General features: G+C 34.2%; 1 protein-coding gene across 7 annotated transcripts in view; it reads left to right on the forward strand.

Moving 5' to 3' along the window:
• LOC127849355 (uncharacterized) overlaps positions 1–15,677 on the forward strand; it is an 81,585-nt gene extending 65,908 nt beyond the window's left edge. For 6 of the 7 annotated variants that reach the window (XM_052382091.1, XM_052382090.1, XM_052382094.1 and 3 more), the window contains 4 exons: positions 1,042–1,129; positions 4,184–4,277; positions 4,798–4,890; positions 8,115–15,677. In XM_052382091.1, coding sequence (XP_052238051.1) covers positions 1,042–1,129; positions 4,184–4,277; positions 4,798–4,890; positions 8,115–9,317 — 1,478 coding nt within the window. In that variant the 3' untranslated portion in view covers positions 9,318–15,677. The remainder of the gene's footprint in view (positions 1–1,041; positions 1,130–4,183; positions 4,278–4,797; positions 4,891–8,114) is intronic. The other variant, XM_052382092.1, reaches the window with a different exon arrangement.
• Positions 15,678–23,958: the final 8,281 nt, after the last annotated feature.

The following is a 23,958-nucleotide window of genomic DNA, read 5'->3' on the forward strand; positions in this document are numbered from 1 at the left end:
CATCAAGTATGAGCAATTGTCACTTATCTCTGTTGCAAACAGACAACATTGCCTATAAAATTGCTGTATTGTTAGTACATCAAGTATGAGCAATTGCCACTTATCTCTGTTGCAAACAGACAACATTGCCTATAATATTGCTGTATTGTCAGTACATCAAGTATGAGCAATTGTCACATATCGCTGTTGCAAACAGACAACATTGCCTATAATATTGCTGTATTGTTAGTACATCAAGTATGAGCAATTGCCACTTATCTCTGTTGCAAACAGACCACATCAGCATTTAATATTGCTGTATTGTTAGTACATCAAGTATGAGCTATTGTCACATATCTCTGTTGCAAACAGACAACATTGCCTATAATATTGCTATATTGTCAGTACATCAAGTATGAGCAATTGTCACATATCTCTGTTGCAAACAGACAACATTCCCTATAATAATGCTGTATTGTTAGTACATCAAGTATGAGCAATTGTCACATATCTCTGTTGCAAACAGACCACATCAGCATATAATAATGCTGTATTGTTAGTACATCAAGTATGAGCAATTGTCACTTATCTCTGTTGCAAACAGACAACATTGCCTATAATATTGCTATATTGTCAGTACATCAAGTATAAGCAATTGTCACATATCTCTGTTGCAAACAGACAACATTGCCTATAATATTGCTATATTGTCAGTACATCAAGTATGAGCAATTGTCACATATCTCTGTTGCAAACATACCACATTGCCTATAATATTGCTATATAGTTAGTACATCAAGTATGAGCAATTGTCACATATCTCTGTTGCAAACATACCACATTGCCTATAATATTGCTGTATTGTTAGTACATCAAGTATGAGCAATTGTCACATATCTGTGTTACAAACAGACAACATTGCCTATAATATTGCTATATTGTCAGTACATCAAGTATAAGCAATTTTCACATATCTCTGTTGCAAACAGACGACATTGCCTATAAGATTGCTATATGTTCAGTTCATTATATATGAACAAATGTCACTTATCTCTGTTGCAGACTTAAAGACGGGAGAAATTGCAGGAATAGTTGTAGGTGTACTGTTTGTACTGGTCATGTTTGGCGGTGTCATCTTTTTTGTCTCCAGGTAGAGTATCTTAATTTATTTCCTAAGATATTGTTGCATTAACTATGTAAGGTTGGACCTTTAAGGTATACATTAATTCAGTTTGTGTTTTTAATCATCAAGGCCAGTGTTAACCATCATATCATAAGATATAACATACACAAATAAACTTTCTAAGGACATCAATAAATTGAATCTTTTACAAAAAACACCTGTGCACCTTTTCAATATACCTTGTTGATTTACAATACAAATCTTCATGGCATCTGATGTGCCACATGGGAAACTAGGGCATAGTAAGAAATGACCAATTTTTGTAATAAGTGGTAACTTTAAATGACTTAAGAGTGTATTCATTTAACAAAATGACATTTCACATATTCAACCCTTTATCAATATTTAAATGAACAAAATATTATTTTCTTTAAGAATTAGTTTGAGTAAAACAAATTATATTAAAGTGATTCTTTATTACATAATAAATCTGTTCTGTTCTTTGTTCAGTATGAATACCGGACATTTGTTCCCACAGACAATCATTATTATGCTAATTGCCACACAGGCCTACATTCCTTCTTGTTATTTTGACAATATGGACAATGCTTTATGTAATGTTTTGACAGCCCGGAGATTTGTTCCTAATATTACATTGACACCCTGGACATTAGTTCCTACATCATTGCTATCCTGGTCATTATTATCACTTTTTCCCAACTAAATATGACACTCAGAGCATTTTAACAGGTATTTTTAGCTCACGTGAACACAACATGCTCATGGTGAGCTTTTGTGATCGCCTTTTGTCCGTTGTGCGTCGTGCGCCGTCAACATTTGCCTTGTGAACACTCTAGAGGCCACATTTATTGTCCAATCTTCATGAAATTTGGTCAGAAGATTGGTCTCAATGATATCTTGGACGAGTTCGAAAATGGTAACGTTTGCTTGAAAAAAATGGCTGCCAAGGGGCGGGGCCTTTTTCCTTAAATGGCTATATATGTCTATAGTAAAACCTTGTTACACTCTAGAGGCCGCATTTATTGTCCGATCTTCATGAAACTTGGTCAGAAGATTTGTTCTTATATTATCTTGGATGAGTTCGAAAATGATTCCGGTTGGTTGAAAAACATGGCCGCCAGGGGGCGGTGCATTTTTCCTTATATGGCTATAGTAAAACCTTGTTAACACTCTAGAGGCCACATTTATTGTCTGATCATCATGAAACTTGTTATTAGATTGGTCTCAATGATATCTTACATGAGTACAAAAATGTTTTGGGTTGGTTGAAAGACATGGGCACCAGGGGGCGGGGCATTTTTCCTAATATGGCTATAGTAAAACCTTGTTAACACTCTAGAGGCCACATTTATTGTCCAATCTTCATGAAACTCGGTCAGAAGATTCATCCCAATACTATCTTGGACGAGTTCAAAAATGATGCTGGTTGGTTGAAAAACATGGCCACCAGGGGGCGGGGCATTTTTCCTTAAATAGCTATAGTAAAACCTTGTTAACATTCTAGAGGCCACATTTATTTTCCGATCTTCATGAAACAAACTTGGTCAGAAGATTTGTCCCAATTATATCTTGTATGAGTTTGAAAATGGTTTCGGTTGCATGAAAAACATGGCCACCACATTTATTGTCCAATCTTAATGAAATTTGGTCAGAAGATTGGTCTTAATGATACCTTGGATGAGTTTGAAAATGGTTATGTTTGCTTGAAAAACATAGCTGCCAAGGGGTGGTGCATTTTTACTATAGCCATATATTATGGCTATATATGGCTATAGTAAAATCTTGTTCACTCTAGAGGCCACATTTTTTGTCCGATCTTCATGAAACTTGGTCAGAAGATTCATCCCAATAATATCTTGAACGAGATCAAAAATGATGCCGGTTGGTTGGAAAACATGGCTGCCAGGGGGCTGGGCATTTTTCCTTTTATGGCTATAGTAAAACCTTGTTAACATTCTAGAGGCCACATTTATTTTCCGATCTTCATAAAACTTGGTCAGAAGATTTGTCCCAATGATATCTTCGTTGAGTTCGAAAATGATTCTGGTTGGTTGTAAAACATGGCTGCCAAGGGGGCGTGGCATTTTTCCTTATATAGCTATAGTAAAACCTTGTTAACACCTAGAAGCCACGTTTAATGTCTGGTCATCATTAAACTTGGTTAGATTTGTCCCAATGATATCTTGGACAAGTTCTAAAATGGTTCCAGTTGCTTGAAAAACATAGCCACCAGGGGGCGGGGTATTTGTCCTTATATGGACTTATGAACCTTCATGAAACTTTGTCAGAATATTTGTTTGATATTTTGGATGTGTATGAAAATGGTTCTGGTCTGTTGAAAAAGTGGCTTCTGGGGTGTTCACTAGTCATGAAATTCGGTAAGAACATTTTGTTCTAATGACATCTTGGCACAGAACAGGTCAGTTCCTTTGAATCTCAGGTGAGCGACTTTGGGCCTTTCAGGACCTCTTGTTAATATGTCATTGTTAAATAGTGTGCTAATTGTCAAATTTGTATACAGTTTAAAGAATGTTTGGTGAAAATGAGCATATTGACTTTCACTAAAATCTGTTATCAGCAAAATCTTGCAGAAATTAGGGCGACTTTCACTGTATAGTCATTAGCCACCGTATTGTAGACTAAGAAGTGTGTTACATACATACATACATACCCTCGAAGCATAGCATATGCTGGCACGTTCGTTCATTAGAAGTTCCATATTGGTAGTGAATTTTAGGAGTGGCCCATTACTATATATTCATTTAGATACTGTTTACACAATTATGGTATTGCCAATAATTGTAGGAACATATGTCCAGGTGTAAAAATTATGTAGGAATGAATGTCTGGTCTGTCAAGGTAATGTTTGGCTGATTGTCTTGGTTGTCAAAATAACATAGGTACAGATTTATGGGTAGTCAAAACAACGTAGGAACAAATGTCCACCTTGTCAAAATTAGCGTGGAACGATTGTCTGTGGGAAAAAATGTCCGGATACTGTGCAGTACAACATTTCAACGATTTATATACTTAGCATAACTGTTTTCCTTGTTGTTACAGCTGTAAAAAGCGAATGAAGGCGTGGAAACTAAAGAAGATGGAAGTTAAAATGCCAGACATACCAGCCTTTAAAGAAGAATTCAATACAGAATATGTAAGGCTCTTGGTCTATATTGATGAAACAATTCTAATGATTAGATAATATGAATGGTTGAAGTTTTACTCCCTGTACTGCAATTTGGTTGACTTGCACTTATCCTTCTAAGGGAATCGACAATAACCTGTAACAAAGGAAATAAGCTTAAGTGGTAATAATTGTTTAAAGTCATATGTGCAATTAAAAAATATGTTAACAGTTAGAAAGTTCCCTTTGTGGCATCGCTGTTAATTATACAATTTACATTACAGCACACTGTACTTGGGACGTATCAACAACGCTCTAAAATATGTTTTATTATATTAAATCAGCGGTTGAACTGTTTAGATAAAAAAAAATGGTTGTCAAATTAATTTAGAGTCATTGTGAAACAATCATAAGATACTGACATTAACAAAGAGCTATTTTTCTTGTAGGAAAGTGATACAGTTTTTAACATTAACAATGCAACAGTATGATAAAGATTGGTATAATGGTGTCCCCTTTTATATTTTCACATTTTCATATTTATGTCCAGGACGATTTAGGAGACCAGTCAGAAGAAAATGTTGAATATGAGAATGAGCCTTCAACACCGTATGTTGTATTAGAAGACTTGGATAATGGGAAGGTAAGTTTACATTTGTGTTGTTACTTATTTTATTTGAAAAAAATTGCGAAAAATATGTATTTCTTGGCTATAATCTAGGCTATTACCAATACAGAATCATAATCTTTAAATTTAAAAACGTTTTTGTCAATCTTTAATATGAAATTTTAAAACTTCAAAGCATAATTTTAAATAATTTTGCTTTGGCGCAGACAATTTACCTGTATCAGTAATTGTTTGGACAACAGCTGCCATTTTTTATAGTAGTTAAGAACGCAATAAGAAACAGCAATTTTTTCCAGATGTTCCTGAGTTGAGACGGTTGAATCTAAAGTACAAAAATCAATAAATATTTGAATGTATTTGCATAATAGAAAATGAATGTTAAAATATCATTCCATAATTCATTCCCACTTAAAGTCCTTATTCAAGAATCATAATACCAAACATTTTTTGTTTGTTTTTTTTTCATATCGGAAATAATGAAACAAAGAACAAAAAGGGCAAAGAGAGAAAGTTGACATGCAATAGTGGATTTTACTTATCAGTAATACCACTTATATGAACTCAAAATTGAATGACAGAGTTACATAAAAAATATACCCCCAAAAACGAAGTTAAGGGAGGTATATAGGAGTAAACTTGTCTGTCGGTCGGTATTAAGTGTCTGCTCTCTAATTCAAGTTGTTTTCATCCCAGCTTCACCAAACGGGGTTAAAAGTTGTATCTAAATGATGTCAAGGCCAAGTTCGAACATGGGTCATGGCAGGTCAAAAACTAGGTCATGGGGTCACTAAGTGCGTTTAAAACATTGAGCATGGTGTCCGCTCTCTAATTCAAGTAGTTTTCATCCGATCTTCACCAAACTTGGTCAGAAGTTGAATCTAACTGATGTCTATGTCAAGTTTGAATATGGGTCTTGCCGGGTAAAAAACTAGGTCACTGGGTCACTTAAAGCGTTTTTAACATTCAGCATGTTGTCCGCTCTCTAATTCAAGCACCGGTAGTTTTCATCCAATATCTTCACCAAACTTGGTCAGAAATTGTATCTAGCTGATGTCTACACCAAGTTTGAACATTGGCCATGCTGGGCTAAAAACTAGGTCAGGGGGTCACTTAGTGTGTTTTTTACCATTCAGCATGGTGTCTGCTCTCTAATTCAAGTAATTTTCATCCTATCTTCACCAATCTTGATTAGAAGTTTTATCTAGATACTCTTAAGGCCAAGTTGGAACATGGGCCATGCCAGATCAAAAACTAGGTCACGGGGTCACTTAGTACATTTTACACATTCAGCATCGTGTCCGCTCTCTAATTCAAGTAGTTTTCATCTGATCTTCACCACACTTGGTCAGAAGTTGTATCTAGATGATGTGTACATTTGTAGGTCAAGTTCAAACATGGGCTATGTCGGGTCAAAACTAGGTCACAGGATCACTTGGTGCGTTTTAAACATTGAGCATGGTGTCTGCTATTTTTTGTGAAGACAACATGCAAAATATACTGTGTCAATGTGGCATGTGGGGGTATTTGTAACGTCTGTGACAAAGCTCTAGTTTTATCAGTTTGTTAGGGCCTAATTTACGCCTTCCTTTAAAGTGATTTCAATAGCCAATGCAATCTTCACTATTACTTATTTAGGGTTGTTTTATTTCAGAAGCCCATGTCTCTATGCCCTACGTTAATCTACTTTTGAAAGCCAATTTTCAGTATCTGGACAAATGGCACCCAGACAAACGGCTCCCTGCGTTTGATTTCATGACAGGACAATGGGCACCTCATAAATTTGTTGATGAGGACAATTAGCACCCGATTTAATTGTCCAACAGGACAATACGCAACCGATTTAAGGAAATTGGTATAGCTCGTCAATTCTTTGTTTGGTCTTATAAGCTGGTAAAATAGATGATTTATAAATACTGTCAACAAACTGTTTTGTTATTAAACTAATTTAAATGTGGACTGAGTAAGCTAATCTGATAATTGGTTTGATAACACATGTTAACGTTAACATTATATATATATTATCAAAGTTTAGTTTATTTCCTAAACTTACATTCTTTCTGAAAACAACAAACTGCCAAATAAAATAATTCTTAAGAGAAGAATGGACATAGAGATTTTTTTCATAAGAAAATGGACTTCATCACAACACATAAAGGTGTGCACATGTTGTGGTACGACAACTACACGATTGATTTTTTGCTGGAAAGTCAAATTCAGTCAAATGTCTTTATTTGCGAAAAAACATAACATGTTTCATAGTCTTTAATCAGTTGCCAATGTCCTGGTGAACAATTAAATCAGTTGCCAATTGCTCTGGTGAACAATTAAATCAGTTACCAATTGTTCTAGTGAACAATTAAATCAGTTGCCAATTGTCCTGGTGAACAATTACATCAGTTGCCAATTGTTCTAGTGAACAATTAAATCAGTTGCCAATTGTTCGATGGAACAATTAAATCAGTTGCCTATGGTTCTGGTGAACAATTACATCAGTTGCGAATTGTCCTGGTGAACAATTAAATCAGTTGCCAATGTCCTGGTGAACAATTAAATCAGTTACCAATTGTTCTAGTGAACAATTAAATCAGTTGCCAATGTCCTGGTGAACAATTACATCAGTTGCGAATTGTCCTGGTGAACAATTAAATCAGTTGCCAATTGTCCTGGTGAACAATTAAATCAGTTGCGAATTGTCCTGGTGAACAATTAAATCAGTTGCCAATTGTCATGGTGAACAATTAAATCAGTTGCCAATTTTCCTGGTGAACAATTAAATCAGATGCCTATTGTCATGGTCGACTAATTTTGAGGTGCAGATTGTCCAGGAATGTAAACAAATGCAGGGAGCTGATTGTCCAATTGCCGTTTTTCCCACAATCTCAATTTTCATATGACTTATGTTTGTCTATTTTATTTCAAAAGTTAGTGTCCCTATGCCTTATATTTTATTATTTCATTTTGGAAGCCAAGGTAAAGGTTTTATCACAATCTCAATTTTCATATGCCTTATGTTTGTCTATTTTATTTCAAAAGTCAGTGTCCCTGTGCCTTATATTTTATTATTTCATTTTGGAAGCCATTGGAAAGGTACTTTAAAAGCAAGTGTCCTCATACCTTATTTGAGGCTATTTTATATCAGAAGCCATTGTCCATTTGCCAGTGTTCCAGTAATTAGGTTTCAGAAGAGTTCATTTGAGAAGTTACAGAAGCCAGTGTCTTGTATGATATATTTATTTCAGAAGCCTGGTCTGCAGAGGCAAGTGAGCAAGGACAGTGGTGTGGAGGACCCTGAGAGCCCTAAGCCCCTGCCAGAGGGCTACTGTCGTGTAGCTTCCCCAGGGCTCCCACCCGTGCCAGAGCATAGGGAGACGGAACCAATGGCAGAGAAGCTCACAGTGGGTCATTTGGAGATGGGGCACAGAGCAAGTAGGAACCAGGCAGTAACAGTAGGTCGTGTTGAAATGGGCTCGGGAATTGGGTTTGCAAAAGAGGTCAAAGGTCATGTGGGGATTGGCCAGGCAGAGGGTGTTAAAACAGAGGATGAAACACAACGGAAAGAGATCAGCATGCATCCTGAGCATTCTGACTCAGGAATTGATACCAGTAAGAGTAATGCCAGTAACTGCAGACAGTTGGATTCAAGCGGGGAAACTGATTTGAAACAACTTGCTGGTCATTTTGTTAGCTCTCAGTTAGCTCCATTTATCAGTAACATACCAGTACCTGCAGCTGAAGCCGATTACGCTTTTGATTCTGGGGGACAAAATCAGAAACGGAACATACACAACTTGAAACTAAATCTTGACGGAAGCAGTGGATTTAATCAGGCTTCCAATCCATGCATGCCAAATACTGATTACGTATTTGCAATCAATGGAGAAATGACGCCCATAACATCAGAATCCCCTCACGTAGCACCACTTCGAATTGTTCCTATGCCAAATGAATTTAAGGCCACAACTGATCAACAACCGGACTCCATCATTCAAGATAATGATAGCTTCAGTTTGGAAATAGATTCAAGCAGTTCTGCACCCCACTGGTCACAAAGTCAGTCAAACAAAGGCGAAAGTGATTACATGAAAGTAGTCACTGATGGCTATGTAACCAATGGTATAGACTTGAAAAATGGAGACAATGTCACTTCCAGTAAGAGTAACCCCATCAACAACAAGGTTGGACTGACCGATTATGTCTCTACCACAGATGGCCTCATCAGCAGCAACCAGAACGAGGCAACAAGACAACGGCAGTCGTCTGGATGTAGCGGTGGATCAGACTCCACAGACTCAGGTGTGAACTCTGACAGGGCCAACCAGGGGTCACAACGGAGTTCTTTATCGGACAGCGGAGAGGAATCAAACTTTAATCCTTTCACAGAATTTCAGCCTGATAAAAACGGTTATGTGTTTGCAGTGCCACCAACAGTTGGAATAAACTGATTTGACATCTTATTTATTTGTTAATTCTTCCTGCCATAACACATAAGTCTCATGTACAAATAGCGGTATGAATAGTCTTTTTACATTATAGTGGCGTGTAAATTATACCCATTTCCCTTACTTTAATTTACTTAGTCACAAATCATGAATATTGGTACTTACAAACAATGGTTCTTTTCCACTTTGTGACACAGGCGGAGATTGGTTTCAAGGCTATTTTGACAACCTGGACTATGGTGACTCTTTTTTTTCAACTTTAGATAGGTATTTTAATATCTTTAATATTTAGACATTAGTTTCTACATTTTATTGACTTCCCGACATTGGTTACATTATATTGACCAATGTCTGGATACCCATGGTCACAAATTGTATTATCTGGTTAGGTATAGTCTAATGTGTGTGTATTATAACAATTATTTACTTATGCGTGCTTTCTTTAATATTCAATTTTTTATGTTGCAAATAGATTACAGGTGGTGGTGTGAAATTTAAATGTTTTAATATGGATTATTGGTGCATTTTTTCTGAGCCAGTGTGTAGTAAAACAAATGATCTACTTAAGTGGGCTTCCCTTAACATGCAATGTATGATGTTGCAAATAGAATAAAGGCAGTGGTTTGGAAAGAACAAGTGTATATATTGTTAATTGGTGCATTTTTTCTGAGCCAGTGTGTAAACAGTGGGAGGCATTGAGTTTGTATGTACCTGTGTGTGTATGCATTTGTCTAATCATGTCCAGGAAGCTTATTGTTAAATAAGGGAAAATTGTCTCTAAAGATCAATGTTTGGATATATCAGGTGGCATGCAATTAAATCAAGGTCAAGGTACCTAGTTCAGAGGTCATGTAAGCATAATACAAGTTTTAATTACCTCACATTTTTATTTATCAGACTATTTCAAATCAGTGAAGATATGCCATGACATGTGCAACACCTGCTTCTTGCTCAATGGTTAAATACTTTAAGGTAAAGGCACAAAGCGCCTTTTCCCTTTTTTTCATTTCATTATGTTTCATTCATTTTAAAATGAATGGCCACTAAAGATCTCCATTTGGAGTAAGAATTAAACTTCATTAGTGTATATAGTTTGATTAAATTTACAATAGAATATTTGTTAACATGTTTATATTTGTTAAGATCATTTTAGAAATTTTTTCATATATGAACATTATTTTACATATAAATGCTTTTTCTGCTATTATTTTAAGAAAATACTTTTTTAAATGACTTACTGTTTTATATATATATATGCACTTGTATTTGTTGAGATATTATTGATTGATAATTAACATATGTTTGTCGTACAATACTGTATACGTTCATGTGTATGTATGGTCTTGTTCATGTATTCATTACTGTATTAATGTACAAATGTATATGCATGAGAATGATTCATATTAACCCTTTGCATGCTGGGAAATTTGTTGTCTGCTAAAAAGTTGTCTGCTGAATTTCTAAAATTAGCATTTTCTTCGATTTTTTTTCAAAGAATACTATCAGAAAAGCAAACAGTTTGGATCCTGATGAGACGCCACAAAACGTGGATCCAAACTGTTTGCAAAGGCCTTCTAATTTCGGTTCCAGCACTGAAAGAGTTAATAAGCTGTTAAAGTAATTGTTGGTTTTGCTATTGTTGGGCCAGTTGTTTTACAATCAATTACGCTTTGTATTGATGAATCAACCGTTTCTATGATAAAAAATATTCAAAAATGAAATAGTTATATTATATGAAGACTTCAAAGGTGTCATGGTATTGATAAAAAATAAGTATAAAAACATTTCATCATGATAGCTATTCTCCTAACAAACAATATGATGGTACTAGTAGTTAAAAATTTGATTTAAATGAAATGTAAACGAATGGACATCAGGCACCAGCCAAAAATGATAAATGTAATTAAGTTTAGGAATTTAGTTTTTTCTAAAGAAGAGAATTTTAGAGCCTGGATCAGTTCCCTATGTTAATCATCCATTCCACAAAATATGTTCGAGAAAATGCCACTTTGACTTGGTGCATATGTCTTTTTGTAGGAAATCAAGTTGATTCACTCTATAAAAGTCTGTTAAATTTCATGGAAGTTTGAACGTGATATTTTTTTCCTGGTGTGAATCATTATAATTGTTGAGTTTGTTGTTGTTGTTATTTTGTAAGGACATAATTTTATGAATGAAATTTAATTTGGGAACAAATTGTAAAAATGTATTATTAGATGCATTAAATAGGCACATGTGAAATGCGGTAAATAAATCAATGAATGTAGTTTGAAGATTTGATTATTTGGAATAGCCATAAGAAATAATATTGATAATTTAAATGATGGAAAATACTATACAATCATAGTGTTTATGCATTATTTTCTCTGTTTCAATTGTTTCCCTAATTGTTATGTTCTTGTAAATATAATGAAATGAATAAAAAAAAAACAAGTATTCAAGTAATAGCTGCTTTTTTGTTTTACAATTAATAATATCTTTTCAACTATGTTCAATACTGTTTTGATCTTAACTTTATTGTTCTTATTGCTTTATCTGTACAGTCTTTTTTGTTGTTATCATTTCCTGCAATACTAAAATGTGTCTTATAAAATATAACTTGTAGATTTTAAAGTCTACTATATTGATTGATTTTGAAAATGATCTAAATTCTAATCTTAACTCAACACTGTCTCATGAAGTGGTGAGGCATTACATATTTTATTACTCAACTGGAGTCAGATTGTGCCATAAAAACATGTACAAATTTATATATTTTATTTATGTACAGTGTCATATGATACTATTTTACTTTGTGGTATTCAACATTCTAACACGACGTTTTCGAAAACAAATAAATACATGTTAACAAAAAATGCGTGACATGTTAATGTTACTTTTCAAATAAAATCTGGAATTTTGACTTTTTGAGGAAGTGAGGAAGCAAGAACCATTCCAAATAAGTTAATGCAATAGGTCACTTCAGCTCGATTGGTCATTGTCGGCTTGGGTACTACTTAAATGTACCTCGGGTACTCTTAAAAAGTATACTTTAATGTACACTGGGTACGGAAAATATACTAAAACGTACCCGGGGTACATTTAAGTAGTACAAGGGACAATGACCGATCGAGCATCACTTTATATAAGATCATCTTAATCTGCTTGAAGTAGTTGAATATTGATGAAGACCACTATCATAACCATAATTTCATGTATGTGGCTTCTTGTTAAGTTGTTATATTTTTATTCTGCTCATAGTAATCCGATACATGTCCTACTACTAATACTTGTCCTTTTGTTTTACTTATACTAAGCGGCATTTAAAAAGTAATACAAGTAATAAAGTGTATAATCGGCGAAAAATACCTGTCTCAGCACGGACGTTGCCATCTTGACGTCCTTAAGATTATCACGTGAATACCCCATCTGATTTCTGCAGTCTTGTTTTGACAAAATATATTGTTTTTGCATGCCTTGTTAAACTTTTGTAGTCGCGGAAGTTGGAACTATATACTTTATAAGGAGAGAATGAATTTGTGTTAACAGCAGATGGTCTCTTAGTTATCATTTCTTTGTACACTACTTGAAGAGTTACACAACACTACTAATAGTAATAAAACAATTGTCAAGATATAGTATTTTATAATGTAGTTAAATATTTTGTTGATAATATATTAAACCTGCTTATATTATATTTGAGATTTTTTTCCTATTAGACGAATTGTACGATTTCAAGCTCAAATGTTAAGATTTAATTGTTGATTTCCTGATTTCGTAAAACATTAAACATAATTGAAACAGCTCAGGACGTTGTAGTCTCAAAATGGTATAGTTTATGACCAAATCATACATATTTGAAACCATAGGGAATTAAAACGGTTTCGAACTTCATTTTGAGTATTGAATATGTATAATTATTATATCTGCTTTACAATCATATTTAAATGGCTACTTAATCTTGATTTATTGTTACTTCTTGTAAATGTCCTGTTTCGCCAGTACAAGCAAAATTTATGTGATATTTTACGGACATATTGATAAAATAATACCCAATGTTCGAGTCAAGGACCAAGTTATCTGTAATATTTTTTAACTGCAGTGTGTATGTACAGCTCGTTAAATAATGCCCATACATCATATTGTTTGATTTAAGTTTTGTGTTTAAAAATATTGTCCATTTGCTTATTTTTTGCTGTTCTCAGGCTTATTATCATAATGTTTATTTCACTTGGGATTTTGGATTTTGTGTTAGGTAACTTCACCTATGAATAATCGGACCTCAAAAAAAGCTCCCTTGAAATGTTCAAATTCTATATTTTAGCTCACCCGAGTACAATGTGCTCATGGTAAGCTTTTGTGATCGCCGTTTGTCTGGGTTTTGCTGTGCATCGTCAGGCGTTGTCTTCAACATTTATATTATGACTACCCGGTACTCTTCATAATCTTTATCCAGTCATCATGAAGCTTGGTCACAACTTTTAGCCTAATCCTATCTTTGCCGAATACCAAACTGGACAACGATAGGTCAAAAACTAGTTCACAAGATTACATTAAAGAAGAGGCTTGTGAATCCGAAGCAGTCACATTTTATGTCAACTCTCTTTGAAACTTTATCACCACATTTGTTCGAATGATATCTTAATTGAGTTTGAAAATGGTTCCTGTCTGTTGAACAACACGTCCGCCAGGTGACGGACAGTTTTCATTCAATGTCTTGCGTGAATCCTTATGAACAGTCAACTCTCTAGGGGTCACATATGTTCTGTCAAATCTTCATAAACACTTGTTGAAAACATGTGTTCTAATATATCTCAACCAAATTCAAAATGGCTCTGGTCCGTTTTAAAATATGGCCGCCCTGTATGAAACCTTATAAACACCCAAGAAGTCATATTTTGTGTCTAATCCTAATCAAATTTGCTCAGAATATTTGTTATAATGATGTGTCGGTTGAGTTCGAAAATGGTTCTGGTCTGTGAAAAAATGGCTGCCAGAGGACGGGTACTTGAATAGCAGTAGCGAATCCGTGTGAACACTCTACATATCGAACGATTTAATTCAAATGTCAAGTATCCTACTCAAAACCTTTGTTGTTATGCTATCTTTGCTGACTCAGACAATGGTTCAGGTCAATTGGGAAACATGGTCGCAAGAGCAGGACAATTTTCTGTATATTGCTATAGTGAAATATTTTGACCACTCTAAAAGTCACATTCTAATAATATCTTGGCCAAATTTTAAAATGGCTTCGATCTATAAAAAATTGTAACGTCATATGTACTTGCACCATCAGCACTAAACTTGATAACAATATTTGTTCTAATGATATCTCGGTCATGTTAAAAAATATTTTCAGGTACAAAAAAAAACAGAATACACATTTATTATATACTAGTATACATTTTACAAGCTGTTTCTTTTTCTTTAGTAACCCAGGCTATCGGGTGAGCGGCCTAGATGGTCAGGCCCTCTATATTTTAATGTTATGCATGTATCTGAAGTATCAACTTTTTTGTGCACAGGTGAAGGGCGCGTGGCCAAGTCACTTTAACACTATTAAATATGTCATATAACAACATTTTTTATCATATTGACCAAAAAAAAAAAAAAATTCTGATATGTTATATATGAACAATTTGTCCTTTTGTTTGCGTTATAACGTCGAAATCGTTGTAAATCGGGAATTGTTTATCGGCAATTTCGAGTCAAGCTCCATGTCGATTAGACGCTCAATACCGATTACGGTTCCCGGTTTCAGGTTTTCGGTAACTCTGAGGCGCGGAACCAAAAATTGTATAAATAGCGTAAGGTGAAGGACGGATCATCGTACACGATTGAAATAAACATTCAAACATAACGATTATATTAGTGTTTGGTGTGGACAAAAAGACAAATCTGTGTTGTAAGTTGATTAACTCTAATTTTTTAGTGTATTAATGCGTATTATGTTCGGTAGCTGTGGTATTTCGATAGTTTTATTCTTGTAAAATCGGCACTGAACTATCGGTCAGATCGACGCCGACCTAGCATTTCTTCGAGTTCGAGAAGTATTTTCTTGTAGTTTATGTCGGCAAGTAGCCGTTTGTGGTCATTTTTCGTCACGAGGCAACCTTTCCCAACAAAATGGTACATAGTTTACGAAAATCGACCGCCATTTAGGCAATAAATCGCATAAAATGTAGATGAAGGTGATTTTCCTGTGTCAAGAGATACCTACCTTGTTCATATATAACATATCAGAAAAAAAATATTTTTTTTTGGTCAATATGATAAAAAATGTTGTTTAATGACAAATAGTGTAAAAGTGACTTGGCCACGCGCCCTTCACCTGTGATTTTGTGGACCTACTTTTTGTAATAAAGCATATATTAGAATCTTAAATTGTGTTGTTTATATACCTTGTCATTTGCATAGCCCCCGTTAGCTACCGGTATATGTGAAATATAAAGGTAAGCTCACCTGCATTAACGTGCATTTGTAAGCCATCGACGATTGGACTGCTGTTGCGACAAAGATATTTATACCCCCATTACTGGTAATGGGGGCTATATAGGAGTCACTTTCTCGGTCGGTCTGTCGGTCTGCCCCGAAATTTTATCCGATCTTCACCAAACTTGGTTACAAGTTGCGTCTAGATGATGTGTAGGTCAAGTTTCAATTTGGGTCATGCCAGGTCAAAAACTAGGTCATGGGGTCACTTAGTGTGTTTTAAACCGAAAGTTTGTCCGGACCATAACTATGTCATTTATCGTTAGATTTTAAAATGACTTGGTACATTTGTTCACCATTATGGGACGGTGTTTCGTGTGAAAAAAGTACGTTGATATCTCCAAGGTCAAGGTCACACTTGGGGTTCAAAGGTCAAATGCTTGTCCGGGCCATAACTTTGTCATTTATTGAAATTTTAATTTTGTTTTGGCAAATTTGTTCACCGTCAGTGGACGGTGTGTCGCGAGAAATAATTACGTCGATATCTCCAAGGTCAAGGTCACACTTTGAGTTCAACGATCATAAATAAGCTCGTCCGGGCCATTACTATGTCATTCATTGTAAGATTTTAAAATCATTTGGCACATTTGTTCACCATAATTGGACGGTGTGTTGCACGAAAGAATTACGTCGATATCTCCAAAGTCAAGGTCACACTTAAAATTCAAAGGTCAAAACTGGCCATAAATGAGCTTGTCCGGGCCATTACAATGTCGTTCATTGTAAGATTTTAAAATCATTTGGCACATTTGTTCACCATCATTGGACGGTGTGTCGCGCGAAATAATTACGTCGATATCTCCAAGGTCAAGGTCACATTTTGAGTTCAAAGGTCAAAAATGGCCATAAATGAGCTAATCCGGGCCATAAATATGTCGTTCATTGTGAGATTTTAAAATCATTTGTCACATTTGTTCAACATCATTGGACGGTGCGTCGCGCGAAAGAATTACGTGATATATCCGAGGTCAAGGTCACACTTTTAGTTCACAGGTCAAAAATGGAAAAAAAAAGATTTTGTCTTGACCATAACTATGTCATTCATTGTGAGATTTTAAAATGACTCTGTACATTAATGTTTCACAGTCATTGGACGGCGTGTCATGGGAAAGAATTCAAGAGTTCAAAGGTCAAAATGGCTGTAAATAATAATGGCACAATAATTGTTAAAAATTGCAATAAATTACATTCTCTTGTTTTGTGAAGACAGCATGCAAAATAGTCTGTGTCAATGCGGCACGTGGGGGTATACGTCACGTCTGTGTCAAAGCTCTAGTGATTTAATAACATATTGACAAACACTTTCTGCAATTCACGTCAGGAATATCTTGATATCGTGACGCAAATTAAACAAACTAGCACTGTTATAGGAAAACCCGCCGCGTTCCGGCGGATAACGTCCAGCATATCGTCAGCGACGATATGTCCGCGCTATTTTCTCAAAAAGTTTGGATCATCATGAAGCTTGGTGGTGTTGTTTGTGGGTATACTATCTGGAACAAGTTCGACAATTTTCCAGATCGCCACAGGCCTCTGACTGAATAACGGCCCATTTAATTATAAACATATGTCCAAATAAACCGCGCTCTAATCTGTGGGCATAATATCTCGACCCAGTTCGATACCAGCAAGATCGCCTGGAGCGATTCTTATTGATTGTATTTGAATTTAAAAAATAACCAAAATAATGTTTTTTCCGCTATTCAACTTTAAATTTAAATTATTTATATAACAATGAAACCTGATGACAATCGTTATTTGCACAAGAAATTGACCAAGTTTGATAACCAGATTACATAAAGCACTTCTTAATAAAGGCCCTTAAAATGTAAAAAAAAAGTTGTTCAACTTAACCGTTTCTATCGCTCCTGAACTTAAATAGTACACTTCGGATCATAATGAAACTTGGAGATTGTATTTGTTTTTTGCTTGCTAAATCGGTTAAGTACATTGATTACATACACGAGTAAGAATGGAACTCATAATATACAGACTTGTAAACATATAATTCCGTGTTTCCGTAACAATCATTCAAAGTGTTCTAAATCATCGAACATTTTCAAATCAATTAAACTCAATGGGTTATAATCCTTTATGCCAAAAAGGTGTGGTTAATCATGTAACATACTATAGAGTGATTACTTTAGCTAGTTGCTTTACAAAATTATTTCACCACGTTTTGAAACATGCGCGTTGAAGGTTTTTTGCAATTAAAACACTATTATTTCGGATGCGCAGTTTGGATTTAGGATTTAAGTTATTCAACAGTTGATGCTATTTATATATTGATGTCTATTTTAATAAATTACTGAAATGAAAATAAACGTATGTAGGGTATGCACGTCGATATGTTAAACTGTTTTTACCAGAATACCGGTGGTATTTACCGCAATGCATTATGGTTGAACACGCTGAAGTCTGGTGTACAAGGTAAATTTCTAACAAAAGTAAAGGTTCAGTATGCAAATGGTAAGTCAAGTGTTTAATCGTGTGTATCTTATTTATATCATTTTAGATGAGCGATTGTACTAAGACAATATAAGGCAAAATAAGTTTATAAAAAAGTCTAGCATACGATTGTTATGAGGGTTCTACAAATTGGGTGTTAAATGTCAAACACATGTTAAATAATTTTGGAATTGGTTACGTAATTGAAAATCAAAACGTTGTGCAAGACTCGTTGACAACGATAAACAAAAACGTTATGATCAAATTGATAACAGTTCTGTTTTATATAGATTTATATTTTTCATTACATCTCTGGAATATGAAGAATATTTAGAATTACTGACTAGAAGATTGCGCTTCGTGTTTAAAGATATGTAATACCTGTACCAATGCGGAAAATCCAAGCAAGCAGATACGTTCAGAATAACATTCGACGTTATGAACGTTTATTGTTTACTAGTATTTTCTTATGACTTTTATTTCGAAGATCAATATCATTTTGTATCCCTCTAAACACATATGTAAATAATACTTCATTCAACATGGTGTTAATGTCATGTGACAGTACAGTAACTGATAATGCTTTAATGTATTTAAATGTATAAAAGAAGCTTTTGTCATAGGAAAGGCGATTTTTAAAAATACAGTTTAATAAATTTGAGTACTTCCTTGAGATAATATACGTGTTCTTGAAATCTATTTTTTTTAATTTGTATCTTTAAATGACAAGTTTATGCTATTCTGTTAAACCTTTGTACATGAGAGAAAATAATGTATTTAATTAAGGTATGAAGACGATGTACAAATGTAAACAAATCTGTACAAAAGCGACTTTATTTGCCCGTTTTACTCATTTTTATCCAGACATTCAGAACATGTTTCTCTTAAGAAACAACTTGCCACGATAAAGGAGTGTTTACTTCGGCAAATATCAATAAAATTTGATAGTGAGTTACCTCCATTCGTTCAAGCCATAATGTCCTCTATCAACTGTATTCACCTTGAAAATAATGTCAAAACTATTTTGCTGACAAATTGAGCAACATTTACATCTGTAATATTAATTTGCTTTGATGTTTTCACTATAATGACACTTTACCTTACAAGGACATTTCAGGCCCATAGCCAGGGTTTTGAAAAGGTGGATGCGAATTTTCCCATCAACGATTGTTATTGAGCAACGAAGTGGCGAAGGCGGTAGATGCGGGGGAGGGGATTTATTGTGCATAATACATACATTATTCGCAAAATAAATTCACAGATGGCTCATATTCTCATTAATCAGTATAATATTTAAATATATCTATTTAGATACATTTATATTTGACCAACTCTTTAATAACTGACAATGCATCAATATAATTACTCTTTAAAGAATAATAAATCTTACTATATGCAATCATTGTTAATGCACTATTTCAGATGTAGCCCTCATGTTTCCAAGACTGTGTGTCGTTCACGATTCTGTACTGATGTAGTTCTGTAGTTTTACAATACCTATAAAAATATACCAAACAAAACGTTTAGAATAAGCATCAATATGACCTTTAAGAGAGACAAAGCAATTCATCAGCAGACAACAATATTAATTTGTTTAAAATTGTTTGAAACTAGTGAATTCAAAAGAGAATAAAAGGAAAGAAAAATAACCGCTTACTAGTATCCACCCAAGTACTACTCAAGTCTTGAAAAAAAAATTAGAACGCCTTTCTTTGAATATTGAATTCTATGAAGGTTTCAGATAAGGGTTTCAAATGATCACACACAATATGTTTGCATTATTTGAACTGCCTTTGAGTAATTTCTGAGAAGAATATGGTCTACTGTATGACTTTGCAGATAATTTTTTCTTGCAATGATCTCTGAGAAACTATCTTATTATTTCAAAAATATAAACATAATATTTAATATTTAAACAAAAATAAATACATATGTTAAATACTAACCAAACTCAGATGTATATGGTGTTGAAATCATCTTTTAAAAAAAGAATTTGATATTGATGTCTGCATACTTTTGTTATATGGCAAATTAATATCAAGGGGGAGTAACTCGACAAATTCATAGCGCCCACAATCGGGTAATTTTTATTTACAATTGTAGTTGTCATATCTTTCAGACAGTTTAAAGTTGACTCAGTGGATAAACAGTGTAATGTTTTATAATTAAATGAATAAAAAACTTTTGAAAATGGTACATTTTTTCATTAAACTAGAGAACACTATACAGTACTGATATGAAAATCATCATTTAACTTTTAATCTATAAATTAATACAACATTAATTCTTAGTTAACTATTTAAGCTAACCTACCTTAAACCTTCGTCAACACCGGCTTCTTAGATCTTCTGACATTTTGCTGTCAAAACTTCTGTTGATTTCAACAATTATACGGTTAGAAATTGTAAATAAAAATCATGCGCTATCTTGGAAATGACTTCATCGAGAAATTCATGATATGTTGACCTGTCGGTAGCCTATTTAATTCAACATTATTGTAACGCTTAAATACGCAGACTCACTGGATTACGTGAAAAGATAAATATCCGTTTTTGCGTCGAATATAGTTGGGTGCAACTTATAGTGCACATTTTTTTTTTACTCGTCAAAAAATGTTGGGTGCGAACGTACCCAACGACCCCCCCCTCCCTGCTACGGGTATGCATTCTTTCTTGAGCTTTGGCCTCGGACTGAAATTTTCATAAATCGAGCGGGCTAACATACCCTTTAATTTCAAAACCAGAAACCAAAACAGACACCTTTCACAAATAATGTGTCTGAAGCGTAACACATATACAAATTAGATATTTCGCCACTTCGAACTCGAGTTTTTTGCCTGGAACCGTCTAATGAGTTTTTCCTTGATGAGAATCATGTTGTTGTCGTTAACAGCAACCGTTAGTATTTCCATAAGTAAAGTCATTTTTATAAATGACATTTTTATGTGTGGAAGCTTTTGATTACTATATTTGATTGTTTGTTTTTATTAATTTTGTTTTTGCTTATCATAAACGAAACTTCCCACTTTTATGGAAATTTTCGTTTCTTCGTTTCATGGAAGTTTCTTCTAAACAAAAATCCAGTCTTGGCGGAAATTGCATCCCTGACTAGCGTGTGCGGACAGCAAGGCCATTGTGGGATGACTCTTGACGAAGATGCATTAAGCCCGGTTTGAACAAGTTGATGTGGCGTAACAGGTTCACATATGTAACACAATTTTCAAATGATAAGGCAGATTCGATTCTTCGGCTTTGACTCGATACCATATCAACAAAATTCTCAAGCTACTAGACACCTAACGATTGTAAATATCTGTCGAAACTTTAATTAACAAATCAACAAAGATTACATTAATTGATCCATTCATAACCCATAACATATCTGCCTTATCTTGTAGGTAATAAAGTCAGCATCATCACCACCATCATCATCATCATCATCATCAGCATAGTGTTGGTTAAGTTAAGTCGGCATGTGATGATTCTGTCGAGCGTTTTGTGCAGTTTAAATGTACTGATAAATGCGCGTTAAATGAACGGTTTACATGTCTGCTGTACCGGTTACATATTGGTTATGAATATATATATATATATATATATATATATATATATATATATATATATATATATATATATATATTCACACATATGGCCAGTTACGGGGTCTCTGATTTAGAAATAGGTTATGGGGTTCCCACTTTAAATACATGTATCTCCATACCCTTTTTTATCCGATATAAACACGAATTAAGGTATATAGGGGTACCTACTATTATTATTGTATATAAATACGTCATTTATTTAACGTCTTATACAAGGAAATATATAGCGAACTTATTTGCGAGGTATATACAATTTCAATTTCAGACCTGATTGTGGTTTTCGATTTAAGACCTTATTGTGAGATTTGATTGCATTACCTCCCCTACACCCCCCTCATAGTAATTAAAGGAGCCTAGATTGCGGGGTTGTATATAGACCCCGTTTTTTATATTGACCTCGTAAGTACAGTCTGAAAACTACAGAGACCGCGTAACTGGCACTATGTATTGGTATATATATATATATATATATATATATATATATATATATATATATATATATAATGTCATGCCCATTAAGCATGTTACGCTTGACAGAAGAATGCATTAGATTTATGGCAATTTTTTATTTAGAGAACCATACCTAAATTTGAGATATGTATACATGATTAAAGCAATGATATTATTAATGATATTATTAATGTGTATATAAATGTCATTCTCACCATGCAGTAGATTGTAATTGACATCTGTCAACTGTCAATTAAATTTTTATTTAAATATGGATCGACCAATCAGCGATCGATAAACCGGGCGCGCCGATCGCTATCAACATCTGCGCCATTTTCAATAAAAGCCGAATGCCTAGTTCTCAACGAGTTTCTTTTATTTTGTTCGAAAAAAAACACACAGAAATGACAGATGGTAAAACGATGCAAATAGGGTTTATATAACTCAGACAGTAAGTATCTAGAAATATAAGTTAGAGAAATTGTATTTATACCATTTCCAACGCGGACACGCGGTCTTGCCAAGTGCGAGAGGAACTCCAATGTGTAGAATTACCAAAATCACCCTTATAATACATTAATTTATTTCAGAAACTTATAAAGCCATTTTAGCAATATTTTAGTATGAAGTATATCACTTCTATATGTACAATTTAAGGGAATTTTGGTACCCGCTTTGCGTAAATTAACGAAATCCCCATTATAAATGTACGTTTGTGTCAGAAACAAGTGAAACCTATTTAATGATACTTTAAAAAAAAATTATCGATACATACAATCTTAGATGAGTTATGCATGATTGATATCGATAATAAACGCGCTACCTGAAGGGAAATCGGTACCCGCCCTAGCGTCTGATACTGGTAGCTTTATAGTGTAGCCTTACCGAAATACCCTTTATAGAACGCTTTCGTATATCAGAAAATGACCAAAGTGATTTTGCTGTTTTTCACTTTAAATTATAATAATTGATTCATGTCCTATAAGCAATATTTAATCCTATAAACATCATTTACTAGTATATACGTTATAACATGGGGTATTTCAGTTCCCGCTCAGCGTCAGAAAGCGAGAACTTTTTACCGAAAACCCAGTTATAAAGCGCTACTTCGCGTCAAATACACATGAAAAATGTTTCTTTTAATATTTTTGTAAATAACATGGGTAAATACCAGTGTTGAAGTGTTAATTTAGTACTTATACCACCATTGCACGTAGTAGTAGGTCAGATATCTGGAAGCGCGCAGGCGTTTGAGGGCGTGTTTAACGTACCGAAATACCCGTTATAGATAGCTGATGTTCTTTATACTAACATAATTTGCATTTGAATAATAAAATCAAAGCTCTGAAAACACTGCAATCGTTCGCTCTTTTAACGTTTTTAATATTACTTACAGTAACAGGACATGAAGTTCGAGTTTTGAACTTCATTGAAATTTACTTTTAATCGTTTGCAGTGGTGACATTTTGAAAAAAGGTGGAAAATGCCACTGATTTATAATCACTCATATTTTTTTAAAGGATTCACACAAACTCCACTTAGGATAACAAAGATGAAAAAGAAAGTCAACGTATAGCTATGTTGGCGCTAAGGAAAAGTCTGTGAATTTAACAAAAAACGAATCACACCATAATTCTAATAATAAATGAATTGGTGTCAACGAGCATTGTACTA

Source organism: Dreissena polymorpha, chromosome 1, assembly GCF_020536995.1.
Source record: "Dreissena polymorpha isolate Duluth1 chromosome 1, UMN_Dpol_1.0, whole genome shotgun sequence".
Lineage (NCBI taxonomy): Eukaryota > Metazoa > Mollusca > Bivalvia > Myida > Dreissenidae > Dreissena > Dreissena polymorpha.